At 52.1% G+C, this 18,741-nt stretch overlaps 1 protein-coding gene across 4 annotated transcripts in view; it reads right to left on the bottom strand.

Annotated features, from left to right (window-relative positions):
- Positions 1 to 18,741, bottom strand: part of PARVB (parvin beta) — a 143,447-nt gene that overhangs the window by 35,051 nt on the left and 89,655 nt on the right. For 3 of the 4 annotated variants that reach the window (XM_032261410.1, XM_032261411.1, XM_032261412.1), the window contains exons 4-7: positions 18,491 to 18,593; positions 7,743 to 7,883; positions 6,309 to 6,424; positions 2,542 to 2,600 (exon numbers count right to left, since the gene is read on the bottom strand). In XM_032261410.1, the coding sequence (XP_032117301.1) occupies positions 2,542 to 2,600; positions 6,309 to 6,424; positions 7,743 to 7,883; positions 18,491 to 18,593 (419 nt within the window). The remainder of the gene's footprint in view (positions 1 to 2,541; positions 2,601 to 6,308; positions 6,425 to 7,742; positions 7,884 to 18,490; positions 18,594 to 18,741) is intronic. The other variant, XM_032261413.1, reaches the window with a different exon arrangement.

Raw genomic sequence — 18,741 nt, 5'->3', positions numbered from 1 at the left:
AAAAGCAGTGAGGGAGATGGGGCTGGTGAGGATCTTCTCAAAGATTCCCAGCGCCTGAGTGCCCAGAGCCTTTCCACGCACTGCCTTCCTGAGAGGCAAGGAAGTCCTTACTTTGTCCCCAGATCCCTCTAGACTCAAGTCCTTCGGCTGCATCTTATTTAACAAGCACTTACTTGAGCACCTGCTATGTGCAGGCTGTGCAGATAACAGAAATTAATATCCCCTGGAGATAAATACTGTGTGGCCCTGCCCTCGGGATGGCCGGGGGTGAGAGACCTCCTAAGCCAATATTTCAGTGTTGGCCACGTGTGTCCAGAGGCTACAGGAACTAACAGGAAGCCAAGCACTCCTGCTTAGCAGCTAGGAGGACTTCCCGGAGGGGGTGACCTCGTAGCTGCCTCTAGAAAGAGAAAGGAGAACACTGAGACTGGATGGGAGGTGGTGATGCTGCCTTAGGAAACTGAACATGGATCTTTGGGCCGCTGATTTTCAGCAGACATCCCATGATTCAGATGCTCCGTCAGACTCTCTGTGGCCACGGGGTGGGGGGGGGGTGGAAAGAGGAACAGGTGACCAGGATGGCATGACGAGCCCTGAGGAGGACCCACCCGGGGCATCAGCCTGGAGAGGGGATGCCCTGGCTTGCAGAGGGACGCTGACTCCAGCTAGAAAACCCCAGCTCCCCTTCTCGCTGCTCAGGGCTACCTGGCATCTGGTTGAGGTGGCTTCCACTGGAATTTCCCCTGCCCTGACTTTGGGGCACTCCCCTCCTCCTGGAAATCCCCTTAGGGCCCTGAGGCACTTCCCACAAGCCCCCTGTGCTGGACTGTACATGTCCTTGGATGCGTCCTTTCTCACCAGCAGGACGGGCTGCCCCGGAGGAGAGGGACTGTGCTCAGCCCACCTCTCCATGTCTCTGTGGACCCAGCAGGGAGCCTGGCATGCAGCAGGTCCTGGGGGCCAGTTACCGCTGGCGAACAGCTGAGGCTATTCTCCCATCCACTTGCTCATTCTCTGTCTCTGGACCATTCTGGTTTTACTTAGGATGACTGTGGGGGCCCCAGCTCCTCCTTGCTGCCCTCACCTGGAAGGGGACTCTTTTCACAGCGTGTCCACCTCCAGCAATGTGCCTAGGCCATTCCTGCACAAGGAGGCAGAATCTGTTTCCCGCACCTTGATCCAGCATGACCTGTGACTCACTTTGACTCACAGAATTGAGGACATGGGTATGGATGTCTGAGACAAGGCCTCAAGGGGCCTGCAGCTGCACTCTCACTCTCAAAGGACCCTGAGGGCACTCTGGGAAGGTGTCCAGCTCCGTGAGGAGGAAAGAGACCCAGGGGAGGCGAACACCAACCGCCAGAGGTAGGGAGAGGCCGAGAAGCCTCCCCAGCCTCCATCCAGCCTTCAGGTGTCTGCATCACACGAGCAACCCCAGGTAAGACTGGCTGAAGAGCCGCCCAGCTGAGCCCAGCCCAGATTGCTGATCCACAGAATTGTGAGCAGCAAATGAAACAGATGTTGTTTTAAGTCACTCAGCTTTGGGGGTGATTTGTTACACAACAATAAACAGTAAGACACCAGCGCAATCCCAGTTCCTCACAAGCAGCCCTTCTCCTACCGCTGAACAGGCAGAGCTGCTGCCAAAGGCCCACTGTGCCGGGCACAGAACCACAGTCTCCTCCTCCCCTCCTCCAGCTCTCCCTGTTCCCTTCCCGGGCCTGGGGCAGACTGCGAGGCCTCTTCACCGGCCTCCGCACAGGCGTCAGCCTGCACTCCACCATCCCGTCATCTTCCCTGACAGCTTGCAAGCCACGAGTGGTTTCCTGTGTCAGCTCCAATTTTTGAAATACCATCCATGAATTCACAACACAGTAATTAATCACTCTGTGAACTTAGCTGATGGATTAGCTGAGACAATCAATTTTTAAATGTTCTGTTTCATCTGAAACAGGTTTAGTCAAGAGGCACAAATGCGGTGAATTCTAAAGACCCTTAACAGGTTATCACAAGGGGTCCTTAAAACCACACACCACAGATATTTATTGTTTGATTTGCTACTTTCAATAGATTCGAAGCCTTTTGGACTTCTGAACACCTGCCCCCTGGCTTTCTCTCAGAGATAAGAGATGGCTTAGCCGTGTCTGTCAAAGGAAAGTTCTGGTTTAAACATGCAGCTCCCACCTCTGACAGGGCTAATGTAGGCAAATAAACGAACGGAGACAATGGGTCTCTCTAACCGTCCTGAACTCTCACTCTGCCTGCCCCAGTTTGAACATTTTTAAAGCTCACCTTTTAAGATAAGGAATGAAAAATTCAAAGGCTGTGGAAGGTAACTCTGCTCTAATGTTCAAAGCTCTGAAGGAAGAGTGCAGAGGGAGAGCTGGGATAGGAAGCAGCATGAGAATCACATGCTAAAGTGAAGGGGCGTGGACCAGGAGCAGCCCCACGTGCGCTGGCGTTCCTGGCTGAAGTGGCAGCCCGGGGTCCAGCTCGCTCAGAGCAGCATGGCCTGGAAGGACAGGGCAGGCGTCCACTTACTCTGTGGTTGTGGTCAGCTCCTCCGAGATGTGGCTGGAATGCAGCAGGCCTTCCCGCTTCTGAAAACCCCGGCATAAACAAACACAAAATCAGGCAGTGGAGAGATGAGAAAGGATGCACCGACGGGGCGATGAAGCTGCGGGGCCGGAGACCCTCTTAGAAGACAGCCACGGTGAAGGAGGGGTGCTGCTGAACATGCATGCCGGGCCTTGGTCAGGGCACAGCAGGGGACCCTGGGCAGGGTGCCTTTCAGTGGCCACAACCTGTCCCCATCCTCCTCCCCACCCTCTGATCTCCCCATGGCCCTGAGAGCTGGCATTTGGGTAGGTCTCAGGAGAAACACCCCAGGTCAGGATTCCCCAAAGGGATCCTCTACACTTTGCAGCCAGGAGAGATGAGGCTCACAATTGGAAGGAACATAAGTAACAGAGAACACCCCCTGCGACCATGTATGCACGGGACTGAAAAGGGTCCCCCAAAGTTCATATACACCATGGACCTCAGCACTTGACCTCATTTGGAAATAAGGGTCTTTGCAGATACCAGCTCAGATGAGGCTGCAATGATTATGGTGAGCCCCACCTTAATCCAGTATGACTCACATCCTTATTAGAAGGAGAAATAGACACAGAAACAGACAGAGGGAGGAGGCCATGTGATGACGGACGCAGAGCCTAGAGAGATGCGGCCGCAAGCCAAGAACACCAAGGACTGATGGGCACCATCAGGAGCTGGAGGAGGCAGGAAGACCCCTCTCCTAGAGGAGGAGGCGTGAGGAAGGACATACTGCTCTGACGATGTCTTGATTTCAGACTTCTGGCCTCCATAATTGCAGGAGAATAAATGCCTGCTATTTTAAGCCACCTGCTTTGTGGCACTTTGTTACCACTGCCCTAGGAAACTGTGCCCTAGGTCACACTTCTCCCAGAGCATGACAGGTATAAAAAAAGCAATGATGCTGGCAAGTGGGGGCATGGCAGTGGTGACAGTAGGGGCGGCAGCCCACCTCTCACGGGAGCTCCAGGTAGAGCTGGGTAGCTGATCCAAGCACCGCTGAACCCCTCAAGGGACCGGGAACTCACTTCCCACTGGGCCAGCCCACCATGGACACCACCAAGATCTGGGCTTCCATCCCTTTCCAGAGCTTGGCCTCCAGCGAACACTCAGGGAAGGTGCTGGTTACGGAACAACTCTGATTCTCAGGAGGGTCTGCCGAGGATGGTCCAGAGAGACTGTATTCACTTAGTCACAGACCAGGCATGCATGAGGCACCCACCCACCAGGTGCTGGGCCCACGTCTAGGGACTGGAGACATAAAGCTGGATGTTTTAAAGGTTTATAGTAAAATTTGATTTTATGGGGGAAAGCACTGGAGCTCAGCAAAGGCAAGTGTTGGAAATAGATGCTTGGTGGCACCAGCCATCTTGCCACGGCAGTACAATGAGCAAAGGAAAACAGACAAATGTATTCCTTACACATTTGGGGTTGTGCTCACTGCCGTGTCTAATCTCTGTCGGTTGGAGCCAGGCCTCACAATCTAAACTAAAACCCGAGAGTGCCCTTCCTGCAGTCCAGAAAGTAAAAACTGCGTGCTGATCCTGTGTCTCAGTGCTCATTTTTCTTTGTGGCACCGAGCATCTATTTCCAACATCTATTTCCAACAGCAGGTGATCAGCCCAAAGCCATGTGGCCAGGCAGCAAATAAGGCCCTTCCCTTCCTTCCTTCCCGCCCAGGAAATGCGACATCCCTTGCATCACCCTGTCTTGAGTTGATAAGGGGACCCCTGAGGAAGCTCAGAGGAGGCTGCAGGGAAGACAGAAGGCAGCTCTAGGGTCTGGGGAGTCATGGCCCAGTTCACAGGACCCCCGGCTTCTTGTTTTATTCCACTGTGATGGTCCAAACAACACTCCTCTAACCCCAGTTATGGCAGGAAGCACCACAAGTGCTTTCCTGGTTCAAACTTGCTGCAAACCCCAATGATTATCTTGGCCCCAAGTGCAAGGCTGAAAGGAAATACTGGGGTTTTGGAGGCTGCACAGGGCTCCTGGGGCCCCGGGCTGACGTAGGTAAGGTTGGGAACCACATCCCCGTGTACCCTAGGGAAGCCTTTCCAGGACGGCTGCCTGTGAACCCGTGGCCAAGATAAGGGGAATAGGAATGGACCCCGAGGTCCTAAGTCACCACCACCAACCGCAAACATCCACCTTAGGAAGGAAAATTACAGCAACATGAGATGGCCCTCGCCTGATGCCAGAGACGGGCATTCCCGTCAGGTCAAGACCAAGCTCCCAGGGTGACAGAGGGGTCAGAATGGGTTCGGAAAACACGGCCACAGCCAGGTCCTCCCGGACCACAGAGACCACGGGACTGAGAAGTTTAAAAGCCAGAGGAAAGTGGAGCCAGATGTCTCGAGTCAAATAAACACGGAGGCGTCCAAGTTTCCAGCGTGACCTCAACTCTGGCAGCAGTGGACGTCCCCGCAGACCCCAAGCGTGTTTCTCCTTTCCTGCCTCGGCAGCCTATGCTGAGTGCTTGGAGGATGGCAGACGCGCAGTGCACATTTACTAGGGAAACTACGCACATGAACCCTATGCAGCGACTGTCCACTTAAGTGTGCGGGAAACAAGGCCAGGCACGGCAGCTCCTGCCCATCATAACAGCACTTTGGGAGGCCGAGATGGGAGGATCGCTTGAGCCCAGGAGTTTGAGACCAGCCTGGGCAACATAGCGAGACCCTATCTCTACAAAAATTTAAAATTAGCCGGGTGTGGTGGCCTGTGCCTGTAGTCCTAGCTACTTGGGAGGCTGAGGTGGGAGGATCACTTGAGCCCAAGAGGTTGAGGCTGCAGTCACCTGTGACTGCACCATGGTACTCCATCCTGGGTGACACAGTGGAACCCTGTCTCAAAAGTAAAATAAAAAATAGCCGGGCACGGTAGCTCACACCTGTAACCCCAGTACTTTGGGAGGCTGAGGCGGGCGAATCACGAGCTTAGGAGTTCAAAACCAGCCTGACCAACATGGTGAAACCCCATCTCTACTGAAAATACAAAAATTAGCTGGGCGTGATGGTGGATGCCTGTAATCTCAGCTACTCAGGAGGCTGAGGCAGGAGAATCCGTTGAACCTGGGAGGCGGAGGTTGCAGTGAGCCGAGACTGTGCCACTGCACTCCAGCCTGGGCTACAGAGCAAGGCTCTGTCTCAAAAATAAATAAATAAATAAATAAATAAATAAAAACATAAACATAAAAGAAACAGCAAGAGAAAGGTGACTCTACCTCACCCTCTGTTAGAAGGACCTGGGTCCTGGTTCCATTTCTCCAAACGAATCAAGAGAAATGAACCCAAAAAAAGAGATAATGGGGCATGATGAACAATCCCCAGCAAATGCAAAGCGGCTTTAATCTGGGTGTCTGTTTCATCCCACAGGGCCAACCTCCTCCAATGAGTAATAAGCACATTCAAGGGGATTGAATTCCAACCAGTTGCCTTTGGAGAGAAATGAATGTTCTTTTCAAAACTGTGGAAAATTAAACCTCAACACCCTCATGCCTCTGCCTCTCATCAAATCAATGCCATTGTTCCCATCCTAATCATTTATCTCGGAGCCAGGGTGAGACACACATGTTGTCAAAAGGGAAAAACAGAAGGTAGCCTCTTGCGGGGAGGGGGAAAACAGCGGGGAGGGCAGGAAAGCCACAGGAGGAAGAAGACTTTGCCTCTCCGGCGGCATTACAGACAGGCTGATCTCTCGGTTATACTCACCCGAACCACCACCACCTGCACGGTCACATGCTCAGGAAGGCGGATGGGGGCCCTGAAGTGCATGGCCAGGGAAACTAGCAGGTGGAGGATGGCCACCAGGTTCTTCCCGTGAATCGCTGTGGGAGGGAGGAGGAAGGGAGATGCTTTAGATTGGGTCAGACAGGAACCTGAACCCACATACAGAAGCCAACAGAGACACGCAGCATCGAAATGAGACCCCAGCGAGGCAAGGACGGACCGAAACGTGGACGAATGAAGACGGCCGATGTGTAACCTGGGTGAATCCATTTCTAGTTTCAATGCCTCCTTTCCTCTTGGCCTGAGGCGACCTGTGCAACCACTTTTAGAAGCACAATTTTGTTCTTAAAAGCCATAAATTGGGCAGGGATGAGGAGAAGGAAGGAACAGCGTAGTAAAATTAGCACAAAAGGGAAAAGATCATGGGAAGCAGGTCACGGCCATGTACCCCTTCACAAGGATGCATGTTACTTTCTCTGGTGCTACAAAAGGGCTCACTCTATGCGATGAACCCTCCCAACTAGGGTAGGCTGCCAAGGGCAGACATGGCTCTGGGGACATTAGACATCAGCCCCGCCATGCCTGATTCCCTCCTCCCTCTTCCTCAGCACGCGGACTCAGGTTTGCTCATCATCACCACTTCTCCTGTGAGGGCTTCAGAGCTTACAAGGCACCCGATTCCCCACCCACAGGCCCAGCAACCCACGAGGCAGCCTGGGTCTGCCCAAAGTCTCGATGCCGAGAAACCAGGTGCAGGGCCAGGCTCCAGGGCCTCCTGCCCACTGCTGAGGGCCCATCTCAGCGAAGCACAGAGACCTCTGGCCCAGCACAGAGAGTCCTGAAGCCACACCCTGAGGGCCCTGCTTCAAGGGGAAGGAGGTGGGGAAGGAGTGGGCAAGACCGAGGAGAACTTTCCACCTTCTTCTGGCTTAGTCTTTCACCTTCCGGGTTCATGTCTTCTCTGGGGAATACCGTGATCTCACCCCTCCTAATGCCAGCCCACTCTGGGACACATTCCAGAGGGTCACAGGCAAACAGCCCACTGGGTGACGCTGCCAGTGGCATTTGGAGTTGAGTCCCATCAAGAACCCCTCAAGGCTGCTTCTCTCTCTCAAAGTCCCTCTGATCCACCTAGCCAGAAACAATGCCTCTCTCCTCTGCAGCCTGGGGAGGATGGAGAGTTTCGGCCTGACCAGGTCCCTTTCCTCGGAGCTCCCTAACCCTACTCCCGTTCCCTCCCCTGCAATGCTACCTCTCACAGAGCAGGGAGATGAACCCAGTTTTAAGATGCAAGGCCAGATGGGATGATGATGACGAATGTGGATGACAAATGTGGATGACGAATGTCGAAAGGACGGGCTCCCTGCAGATGCTCCCACCCCCCACCCCACCCCCGCCCCGTGGCATGGAACTCACAGTCCACACTCCACCGGAGCGCCCAGCCACGGGGTCGCAGCAGGTCATGTACTGCTTCCAGCACCGTCTGCAGCTTCTGTTTCTGCCCTATTTCTGACTGTGTCACCTCAGCCACATTCAGCTTGCATCCTGCCAGTTTTTCTGCAATGAGAAAGACAAGAGGAGAGGGTCAGAAAGTGCTGGGAGGGCCAGGTGTGGTGGCTCACACCTGTAATCCCAGCACTTTGGGAGGCTGAGATGGGTGGATCACCTGAAGCCAGAAGTTCAAGACCAGCCTGACCAATATGGTAAAACCCCATCTCTACTAAAAAAAAAACAAAAATTAGCTGGGTGTGCTGGTGCGCACCTGTGGCAGGAGAATCAGTTGAATCCACAAGGCGGAGGTTGCAGTGAGCCGAAATTGTGCCACTACACTCCAGCCTAGGCAATAGAGTGAGACCTTGTCAAGAAAGAAGGAAGGAAGGAAGGAAGGAAGGAAAGAAGGAAGGAAGGGAGGAAGGGAGGGAGAAAGGGAGGAAGGAAGGAAGGGAGGGAGGGAGGGAGGGAGGGAAGGACGGAGGGAGGGAAGAAGCGGGGGAGGGAGGCAGGGGGAAGGGAAGAATCTAGCTGGCGGAACTCAGAACCACCAGGACCCTGGCTGCAAGGAGGTCCCCGAAGCAGGGCCGGTTACCATGTGGCCATGGAGGCATCTTGAGATGTTGAGCCATGGAACTCTGAGCTTTCAGGTCACTCATCTTTCTTAGAGAATGACTCCAGATTGGAAAGGGAAGAAGAGTTAAGGATAAAACTGTGGGTGTTATACTCGGGAACATTCCATGCATATAAAATGGGAAAAACGTAATTTGAGATGCAGTTGAGAGGCAAGGGGGTTACCCGGGAAGACCTAGAGTGGGGGTCAGCAGGTGAGAAGGAGACTGTCCCAGTGGGTCCCGGAAGGGAGAGGACGGATAGAGATAATAGCAATAATAGAAACGGTCTTAGAGGCTGCCTCTGCCTCCCCACACACCTGAGGCTCCAATTCCTGTTTCTCTAACATTCTGACACCACAATAGGAAGTTAGATTAGATATTCACAGAGCAGGCGACGACTTTATTACCAAGAATGGGCAGGAAGCAATCTGGAGGAGCGCGGACAAGAACTGTCACATTTCGTCTAGATTCAATTACTGAGACTGAGCTCCAGCCAGGCCCGCACCTCCTTCAATTTCCCTTTTGATAGCAGTAGGTGCTGGCAGGGGTGCTGGCCACCAGCGCCCCACCCCACGCCTGCTGCAGGGCCACACGGCAGGAAGGACCCCCAGCTTCCCTGCTAGTCTTCGATTCTAAGACTCCTGTCTTTACTGATAGATCCCCTCTGCAAAACGACAAAAGCAACATCACAGAGCATCATGAGATGGTTTTCTGGGAGGGTGACGGCAAGCTCTCAGCATGGAGCCTTCCATACACAGCTGCTGTCAGTGACGCCAGCACTGACGGGCGATCATGACAGCAATCAAGTCCAGGCTGGTCACAAATGGGGTTTCTGTTTTGCAAGTGATTCCCAGGGCAAGGTTCCGTTTAAATCATTTTAGCTGGAGGCCCCCAAGTCTTCAGCATGATCTCCCCAACAGCCTCCCTTTTCTCAATTGGAAAACAAACAGCTTTGGTAACCCTTTCAGGACAATACAATTCTACAGCAAGGTTTGCTGGGCTCAGAACACACCTTCAATCATTCATTTGCTGACTCACAGAGAGGGACTGGGCACCACTGTGTGACAGGCACTGTCCTAGGTGCTGGAAACGGCAGATAACAGAGGTCCCTAGTGGAGAGAGACACCCGTAAATAACATCAGATTGGGTGGCAGTGACTGTAAGAGAGGGAAAAAAGCAGCCCGACAAAGCGCATCCTGCAGGGGAGTGAAAACGATCCCCGCTTATTCATCTGATTTCCCTCCATCTGGATCTAACAGCTCCTCGCTGAGTCATCCACAGCTGTCTGTCTGAATTCGCACCCTGGAAGTGGAAAGCAAGTAGGTCCCACAGGTGTTCAACTACCCAACAGGGCAGGGCAGGGCAGCCTGGAGAAGGAAGGAGAGAGAGAGGATGGCACAGAGCTGGGTGGTCGCAGAGCCTCATACACCAGGGAGATGGGGGGCCTGACGTGCTCCCGTTGCAGCTGCCACCATGCAGCCCTGCAGACAGAACACAGCCACGTCACCCAGGGTGGAGGAAGAGGAGTCGGCAGAGGAGTGGAGGACAATGGATTGGGTTGCCTGGGCTGTTGTAACGAAGCGCGTGGCTTCGACAACAGAGATGTATGTCCCAGCTCTGGAGGCCAGAAGTCCACGACCAAGACACCAGCAGGGCGGACCCTTCTGAGGCCCCTCTCCTGGCTTGTAGATGGCTGCCCTCTCCTTCCTGTGTCCTCACTCGGTCTCCCTCTGTGCATGTCTGTGTCCTGATCTCTTTTTATAGGAACCTAGACATATTGGATTAGGGCCCACTCATATGGCCTCATTTTACCTTCATTACCTCTTTTTTTTTTTTTTTTCAGATGGAATTTCACTCTAGTCGCCCAGGAGTGATGCCATCTGGAGTGCAATGGAACCATCTCAGCTCATTGCAACGTCCGCTTCCCAGGTTCAAGCGATTCTCCTGTCTCAGCCTCCCCAGTAGCTGTGATTACAGGCGTCTGCCACCATGCCTGGGTAATTTTTGTATTTTTAGTAGAGTCTGGATTTTGCCTTGTTGGTCAGGCTGGTCTCAAACTCCTGACCTCAAGTGATCCACCCACCTCGGCCTCCCAAAGTGCTGGGATTACAGGCATGGGCCACTGCACCCAGCCTATTACCTCCTTAAACAGTCACATTCTGAGGTTCAACCTGCAGGGCTGGCTGGTAGCAGGGCCAGTGGGGGCCAGCCAGGCTGCCCGTCTCTCCTAGGGGGTGAGGCTCTCATACCTTGCAATGCGCCTGTATTTCTTTTCTTTTCTTTTTTTTTTTGAGACAGCATTTCTACTTTTGCCACTCAGACTGGAGTGCAGTGGCATGATCTCAGCTCACGGCAACCTTCCGGGTTCACATGATTCTCCTGCTTCAACCTCCCAAGTAGCTGGGATTACGGTGCCTGCCACCATGCCTGACTAATTTTTTGTATTTTTAGTAGAGACAGGGTTTCACCATGTTGACCAGTCTGGTCTCGAACTCCTGACCTCAGGTGATCCACCTGCCTCGGCCTCCCAAAGTGTTGGGATTACAGGCGTGAGCCACCATACCCGGCCTATGTACCTGTATTTAAAGAGGCAATTAAGGTAAAATGAGGTCCCATGGGTGGGCCCCACATGTAGAATTCAGATAGTAACAGAGCATCAAAATGTCTTGCCTGGTTCAACATATGAATTTGGTGGTGGAAACAGCCCGCAACAGAGACCAGAGAGACGGGCCATGCCCGCGTGCTGCCATAGGCTGGGTCTTGGGTGACTCCTGCACAGCAGAGAATATGGTACATGGCCACCTGCATCACCAGACATCACTGTGACCACTGACAGGGGCTGAAGGAGCCGCTCAGGGCTCTGTCATGGCCAGGACCCCTATCTTCCCTGCACAAAAAGAGACACAGAAAGCTGAGAAGGATTCTCCCATGTAGCAGGTGACCCTGGGTGATGGCCACATGTGGGTCTGGGTACACATGTGAGGAAGGACCTGACCTTCGTAAGGAGAGGGCATACCCATGAGTGAGCAGCAGGAGAGCGACAGCCAGAGGAGTTCCCCCAGGGTGAGCACCTCACTCTGGCCACATGCAGTCTACTTTGAGAGCTGCACTGCAAACACAGGGGAGCTACACCCCTAGAAACCTGGTATGTGGCAGAGAACTTGGCAGCTGCTTCCAGAATCTACTTTCAAGAAGAGGGGCTCGGCTGGGTGCAGTGGCTCATGCCTGTGATCCCCGCACTTTGGGGAGGCCAAAGTGGGAGGATCGTTTGAGCCCAGGAGTTCAAGACTAGCCTGGGCAACACGGCAAAACCCTAACTCTACAAAAGAAAAAAAAAAAAAAAGCAAAAATTATCTGTGTGTGGTGGTATGCATCTGTGGTCCCGGCTACCCAGGGAGGCTGAGGTAGGAAGATTATCCAAACCAAAGAGGTCGAGGCTGTAGTGAGCTGTGATCACACCACTGCACTACAGCCTGGGCAATAGAGTGAGACCTATCTCAAGAGCAGAAAATGAAAAAGGACTCCTCTGGAGAGGAGTACAAGTCGGGAGTTCGAGACCAGCCTGACCAATATGGCAAAACCCTGTCTCTAGTAAAATTATAAAACTTAGCCAGGCATGGTGGTACTCCTAGGCAATTTTCACATGGCCAAACCAGGGATCTGTTCCCACTCTCTTCCTCTCACTCCCTCCCACCTCCTAGGAACACCTCGTCTACCCCTCCCAAATGCAACATTCCTCTGGCTCCCTCCCATCACGACTGACCCCCATCAGACTCCTTTGCCGGAACTTCCTCTTCCTGACCATGAACGGCTGACAGCCCAGGCCCAGTCCTCAGACCTCTTCTCTACCACAGATGCACAAAAGTTAGCTTCCGCCTTGGTTTTCAGCCCAAATCTCCTGTTTGGTTTGGGCTTCTGCCTTTGGAAAGCCAAAGAGCTGAATGCCTACACCATGGTCATTCCTGGCATCCCGGGGCTCGAGGATCGGTGACCACATCAGTCCTATCACGTCAATAGTATATCACATGAGTAGCATATTACGTATTTTCAGTCGAACAGTGTTCACAAAACCAGCCAAGACATTTTGATGTTCTGTTACTATCTGAATATTCTCATCCACTGTTCTTTTTTTCAGTTAAAAAAAAAAAAGTGGTATTAATATGTCAAACCACTTGATACTCAAGAGATTTTAGAACTGCCTTCTCAAGTGCTTATGCAATTATTCAAACAAGATGGGACAGCAGCTATTCCACAAGAAAAAGGCTGCTTGATCCAAAGGAAGCCTCATGTTATACTTTATGGATAACACAGCTCATGGACAATCACAGCAACTCCGGAGTAGGCGCTGCATTTGCCAGGGCTAACCGAAGAGGGAACCAAAAGGATGTACCTGGAGAGGGGAGGATGCCGGCTTTAAAGATGCCCTTGCAATTCTACTCCACAGAAGGCACTGGTGTTGTCTACAGGCAACCACGGCTGAGATGCAGACACAAATTCAGAACCTGCCCTGAGATTCCGAGGGTCGGTTCCACGGTCAGGCTGCCAGACACAGAGCTTGTGGACATACTGCTTCAAGTGATTGCGTGGGAGAAGCCACAGGTACAGACAAAAGCATCAGAAATAAAAAATGAAAGTCAGGCCAGGCGTGGTGGCTCACACCTGTAATCCCAGCACTTTGGGAGGCTGAGACAGGCAGATCATGAAGTCGGGAGTTCAAGACCAGCCTGACCAATATGGCAAAACCCTGTCTCTACTAAAATTACAAAAATTAGCCAGGCGTGGTGGTATGCACCTGTAATCCCAGCTACTCAGGAGGCTGAGGCCAGAGAATCGCTTGAACCTGGGAGGTGGAGGTTGCAGCGAGCCAAGATTATGCCACCACATTCCAGCCTGGGTGACAGACGAGATTCCATCCCACCCCCCAAAAAAGTGAACACGACACTCAGGTTTGCTTCTGAAAATACTAAAACATATCTGCTTCCGGCAGGGAGCAAAGTACCAATCAGAGGGACTGTTTCGACAGAGGGCCGTCACCAGCAACAGCCAAAACTTCACATGCAAGGTCCAAGAGGAGGTGAGTCTCTACCATAACCCACCACTCAGAGAGGGAGAAAGGCTGACAACCCAGGGCTGGCTTCACGTGAGGCGCATCCCTTCAGACAGCATCAGTCAAAGGTCCATGTGCTCCTCTAGCCTTCCCAGTTGAAGGCATCACAGCATCTAGCAACACAAATGTCTGGTTTGAAGACCTTGAGAGCAACTGGCACCCAACAGTGCTGGGCGGGCATGACTACTGACACTGCAATGCAAAACATCAAAACTTCGACCCCTCATGTTTTTAGAATAAAACTGTGGTAAGTATGATGCATCTTGATGAACATTTCAGATTTATTCTTGCATCATGGGAGCTCATTCTGAGATGGGGATTCTCACCTTAGCCAAATATAGATGTTAATTCTTGGCCATTTGGCATTTGGCCAAATATAATTTGGAACACCCTCTCTAGGTGATGAAACCGTGTGGACCCATGGCACTAAACATCAGCTCAGTGCTGCTGGCTTCAGATGTACACTGCAGCCTGGATTCCAGGCTTAGCCGCCCAGTATCGCCTCCAAGAGGGCAGGGATCTCAGCCCTAGCATGTCCAACACAGACCTGCACCCTCTCCACCTCCCACCCTACTCCCAACAGCTTCCCATTTGCCAGTCGCTCATGCCACAAACCTGGCCATCAGCCTTGATTCCTCTGACAATTTAACTGCACAGAACATTCCTATGTCTGCCCTTTCACTCTGGGGGCTGAGCCACCTCATCGGATGCCTGGGCCGTGGCAGTGGTGTCCTGACTGACCTCTCAGCTCCAACTCCTGACTCTCCTCCCCATGCACCCTGCACCCAGAAGCCCAAGTGCCCTTTTAAACTCTAACCCAGTCCACGTCACAGCCCTGTTCAAAACCTCCAGTGGCTTCCTATCACCTGGAACAAAGGCTATTGTCTCCCAGGGCTCAATGAGATCTGGCCCCAGCCTCCTCTCTTGGCTCTCTCCCTCCCTCTCTGCCATCTCAGCCCCGCCTCCACCTCCTTTCACTGCCCCTCCAAGACAGCAGGCTCTTTCTCGCTTTACAGCCTCAGCCCAGAACGCCCTTCCCAAGCTCACTGTGCAGATGTGTGGTCAAATGTCGCCTCCCCAGAGGAGCTGCCCTGGATTGCTTGCCCCATCCCCACCCACCACTCTACCCCACAGTCTTCTGTTACTGTCTTCCTAGCACTTGTCACTCCCTTAAAACATCTACGTCTCAGGTTGAACCACCCTGCCCCATAATACTTCCCTTTCCTCGCTCTGCTAGACTGTGTGCTGGGGGAGTGGATGGGGGTGGGGTAGGGGGCTCATCTCTCTTGTTTCCGACTGCGTCTCCAGAGCCAAGACCCACCCAACACATGTCAGCCAATGAACACTCATCCACCAGACAAATGAATAAATGAATGAATGAATGTGTGACCAAAACAAACACAGGCATGTTTCCCTCCAAGTGTACTTCCTGAGGGCCAGCTGAATAAGGACACACAGCGTGGTCCAAGCATCACTGTGTCCTTCAGAGTGAGTTATGGGACATGGCCTCCCTAGCACCTCATCACCCCACCCACCACTTGTCACAAGCCCAGGAGGTTTCCCTCCAAGAACTGATCTGTAAGAGCCCTTTGTACAGAGTGTGCAAACTCTGTCCAGAGGCAACTACCGATGCTGAACCCCTGGGTTTTTCCTACAGGGGCTCCCCCAGTCTCTCTCTCTCCTGAACCACGCCCTACCCCCCTACCCACTCACATCCTTCAGCAGCCCCTGCGCAGCCCACCTATCCCCTGCAGCAGTCAGTCCTCTGTCTCAACAGTGCAGAAAAACACGATCCCACCCCAGTCACCAGCCCTGCCCTGAAGGAATGACCCTCCAGGATGGCCCATGGGGAGACCCTTCCACCAGGATGGGGCTTGTTTGTGCAGTCCATCAAAGCAGGGGAGGTTGAGCAGAAAAGAAACCCCAGACACAGGATCTGCTGAGTCCACCAGTGCTGGGGATGACGCGGGTGGAATCTCCTCCTGATCTTTAAGAGGTGTGCTATCCCAGGTACAAGGGGACACTGAGTTCTCGAGGCCACTGTCACAGGCACTTTGGGACCTGAAAACATATCACAACTCTAAGAGAACTGAAAGATTGTTCAGCAAATAGCTGGTCCCTTCCCGAGTCTGTGGATGGCACTGAAGACCAGAAATCCAGACAAATACTCATCTATCTGTTCCGTTTTCATTTCCCGCAAGAGGACCCCACAATATGCATAGGTAATGAAACTGCAGGGCTTTCTTCATGGACTTAATCAACAAATATTTACCATGTGCCAGTCACCCGAGGGACTTGGAGTGGGTGGGGGACCAGCAGGGAGCCAGACGCTCCTCAGTTCTGCTCTTGGCTTTTATTTGTCTGTTTAGAAAATGACAACGATAACAATAGCAACTCCTGCTTATTGACGACAGACCTGTGCCAGGTGCAGTGCCAAGTGCGCCACGCACGTGATTTCAGCAGGCAGCCTGGATGGTGCCCGGTGGACAGACATGAAAAGGAGCTACTATGGATGGGCACAGTGGCTCACGCTGTAATCCCAGCACTTTGGGAGGCTGAGGTGCGTGGATTGCTGGAGCCCAGGAGTTCAAGACCAACCTGGGCAACACGGCGAGGCCACGTATCTACCAAAAGCACAAAAAATTAGTCAGGCATGATGGTGAGCACCTGTACTCCCAGCCATTCGGGAGGCTAAGGTGGGAGAATCACCTGAGCCCAGGAAGTGGACGCTGCAGTGAGCCTTGATTGCACCACTGCACTCCAGCATGGGTGATGGGCTAAGACCCTGTCTCAAAAAGAAAAGGAGCCACAGCGACAAGAGTCTCACTTCCCTTCCTCTCTCTTCCTCTCAAAATCATGCACCTCAAAGGCACAGTTCTCTGCCCCTGAGCCCTCCCCGATCAGGATGTTACCCTCACCACTGCACTGAATCTGCTCTCATCCGGGCCACCAGTGACCAACCAAATGCCAAATCTAGTGGTCAGTGCATTTGTGTGACGCAGAGAAACTGCAATGTTGCAGGAGCAAGGGACCATTGTTTTAACAGAAATATTACATCGTGTCTGCACACTCAACAGTCCAGAGAACACAGAAAGTGGATACAGAAAAGATCAACCAAGGCACAACAGACCTGGGAAAGCCAGAGGTGAGAGGTGACCCATCTCACAATTTGGGAATTCCCTCCTCTGCAGCGGTGAGCTCAAGGAAACCACTCATTACACTTGAGGTCAATGATTCTAGTTTCTTCAACATCTGCATGAGGATATTCCCATAATATTATTGGTGATAGAAAAATACTGGAAATGACAAAAACGTTCAATACAGGAGACTGGGTAAATAAACTAAGGAACAGCCACACGGCGAAGTACTATGCAGCCATAAAGAAAAAGAAAGGTGATCTCCACATGGAAGGATTCCTAGAACATATTATTAAGTGAAACAAGCAAGGTGCATCAAAGAGTGTATCGCGTATACCATCTTTCATGCACGGAACGAAAGGGAAATGAGTAGGTGTGTGTACGGACATTTTTGTAAAGAAACATAAGGATAAAATCAGAATCCATTGAAAATGGTTACCTGAGAGTGTATAGGTGGGAGAAAAAGCAGTGAGTCGTCCCCCCCGCCTCCAGGCTCTCTCTGTTGCCAAGGCTTGAATGCATTGGGACAATCATGGCTCACTGCAGCCTCGACCTCCCAGGCTCAAGTAATCCTCCTGCCTCAGCCTCCCAAGCAGCTGGGACTACAGATGCCTATCATCACATCTGGTAATTTGTAGAGACAAGGTCCCACTATGTTGCCCAGGTTGATCTCAAACTCTTGGGCTCAAGTGATCCTCCTGCCTCAGTCCCTCAAAGTGCTGGGATGATCGGGCTGAGCCATCACACGTGGCCAAGACCTTTCAAGGTATGTCATTTTCACCGTTTTGACTTTTGAAGCACATAAATGCTTCATATTTTTAAAAGTAATATTAAATAAAAGTAAATGCAAACATATACCCAAAAACTAAATACAGACAGAAACAAATTATTTATACATCAAATGGATGACATGACCACTAGAACAGGAGATAATTCAGCTAAGCTCTGAACACAGAATTCTGACTATATACTCTTAGTGGATATATCACATACTTAAAAAATAACGGAAAAATATCTTATACTTAGCATGTTTGTAGTTGACAGAGGTATTGATACCATAATTCTGACACTATTTTATATGCAATCAGAGTAAACAGCAAATATATTTCTGGAACCAAGGTTTACCCTGGAGATTGGAATAGAGAATGCTGACAGGTAAGGGAGAAACTTGTAGCATTGAACTGGAATTAGAGGTATCAGTGGGAACTCACTTTTTTTTTTTTTTTTTTTTTTTTTTTGGAGACAGACTCTTGCTCTGTCGCCCAGGCTGGAATGCAGTGGCGTGATCCTGGCTCACTGCAACCTCCGCTTCCCAGGTTCAAGCAATTCTCCTGCCTCAGCCTCTCAAGTAGCTGGGACTATCAGTGTGCACCACCACACCTGGCTAATTTTTTGCATTTTTAGTGTACAAAAAATGTATTTGGTGACACATTCACTCACAGAATGTTGCTGGGGACCCACTTCCCTCCTGCTGCCTCCCATCCAGAGATGAAGGAGCTCAAGTTGAAAGGGGGTCGTGGAGAGGGGTGAGACACAAAGTGGGCCTGAGCCCAACAGGAGGGGAGCCGCAGGCAGCTCTGGATATTGTGCCTCCAGCTGCCCCATGGCTGGGTGCTCTGTAGAAACAGTGAGGGGACAGAGGACCCTGAAGCCACAGCCTGGGGCCTGGGGGCACCACCTGGGAGGCGTGCACTTCAGCTTTTAATGTCTTCCTAGGACCTGTGACCAATGTCACTATGCAGAGAATCCTGGTCCAGCCCCGGGCTGCTGCAGGGATATGGGGGTGGGACAGAGCTGTCCCTGCTGGGGACTCACCCAAGAGCTTCTGCAGCACTTGGCCATCGTACAGGTCTTCTTCCAGCTGCTTGACAATGATCCTCTCCTCCACCAGCACATCGTTAATCCAGTTGAGGAGGACCTGCAGGAGACGTGGACATTACAGCCTCACTCCGCCAGCACCATGGGGATGCGGTAGTGAAAAGGGAAAGTGCAGGGACAGAGGCTGCACAGCACCGCAGTCACCGCCAGGACCAGGGCAGACGCAGGGACAGAGGCTGCACAGCACC

This window comes from Sapajus apella, unplaced genomic scaffold, assembly GCF_009761245.1.
Source record: "Sapajus apella isolate SASKATOON/1434 unplaced genomic scaffold, GSC_monkey_1.0 scaffold123, whole genome shotgun sequence".
Classification (NCBI taxonomy): Eukaryota; Metazoa; Chordata; class Mammalia; order Primates; family Cebidae; genus Sapajus; species Sapajus apella.
The sequence above is the reverse complement of the archived record's forward strand: the minus strand, read 5'-3'. Positions and strand labels throughout refer to the sequence as shown.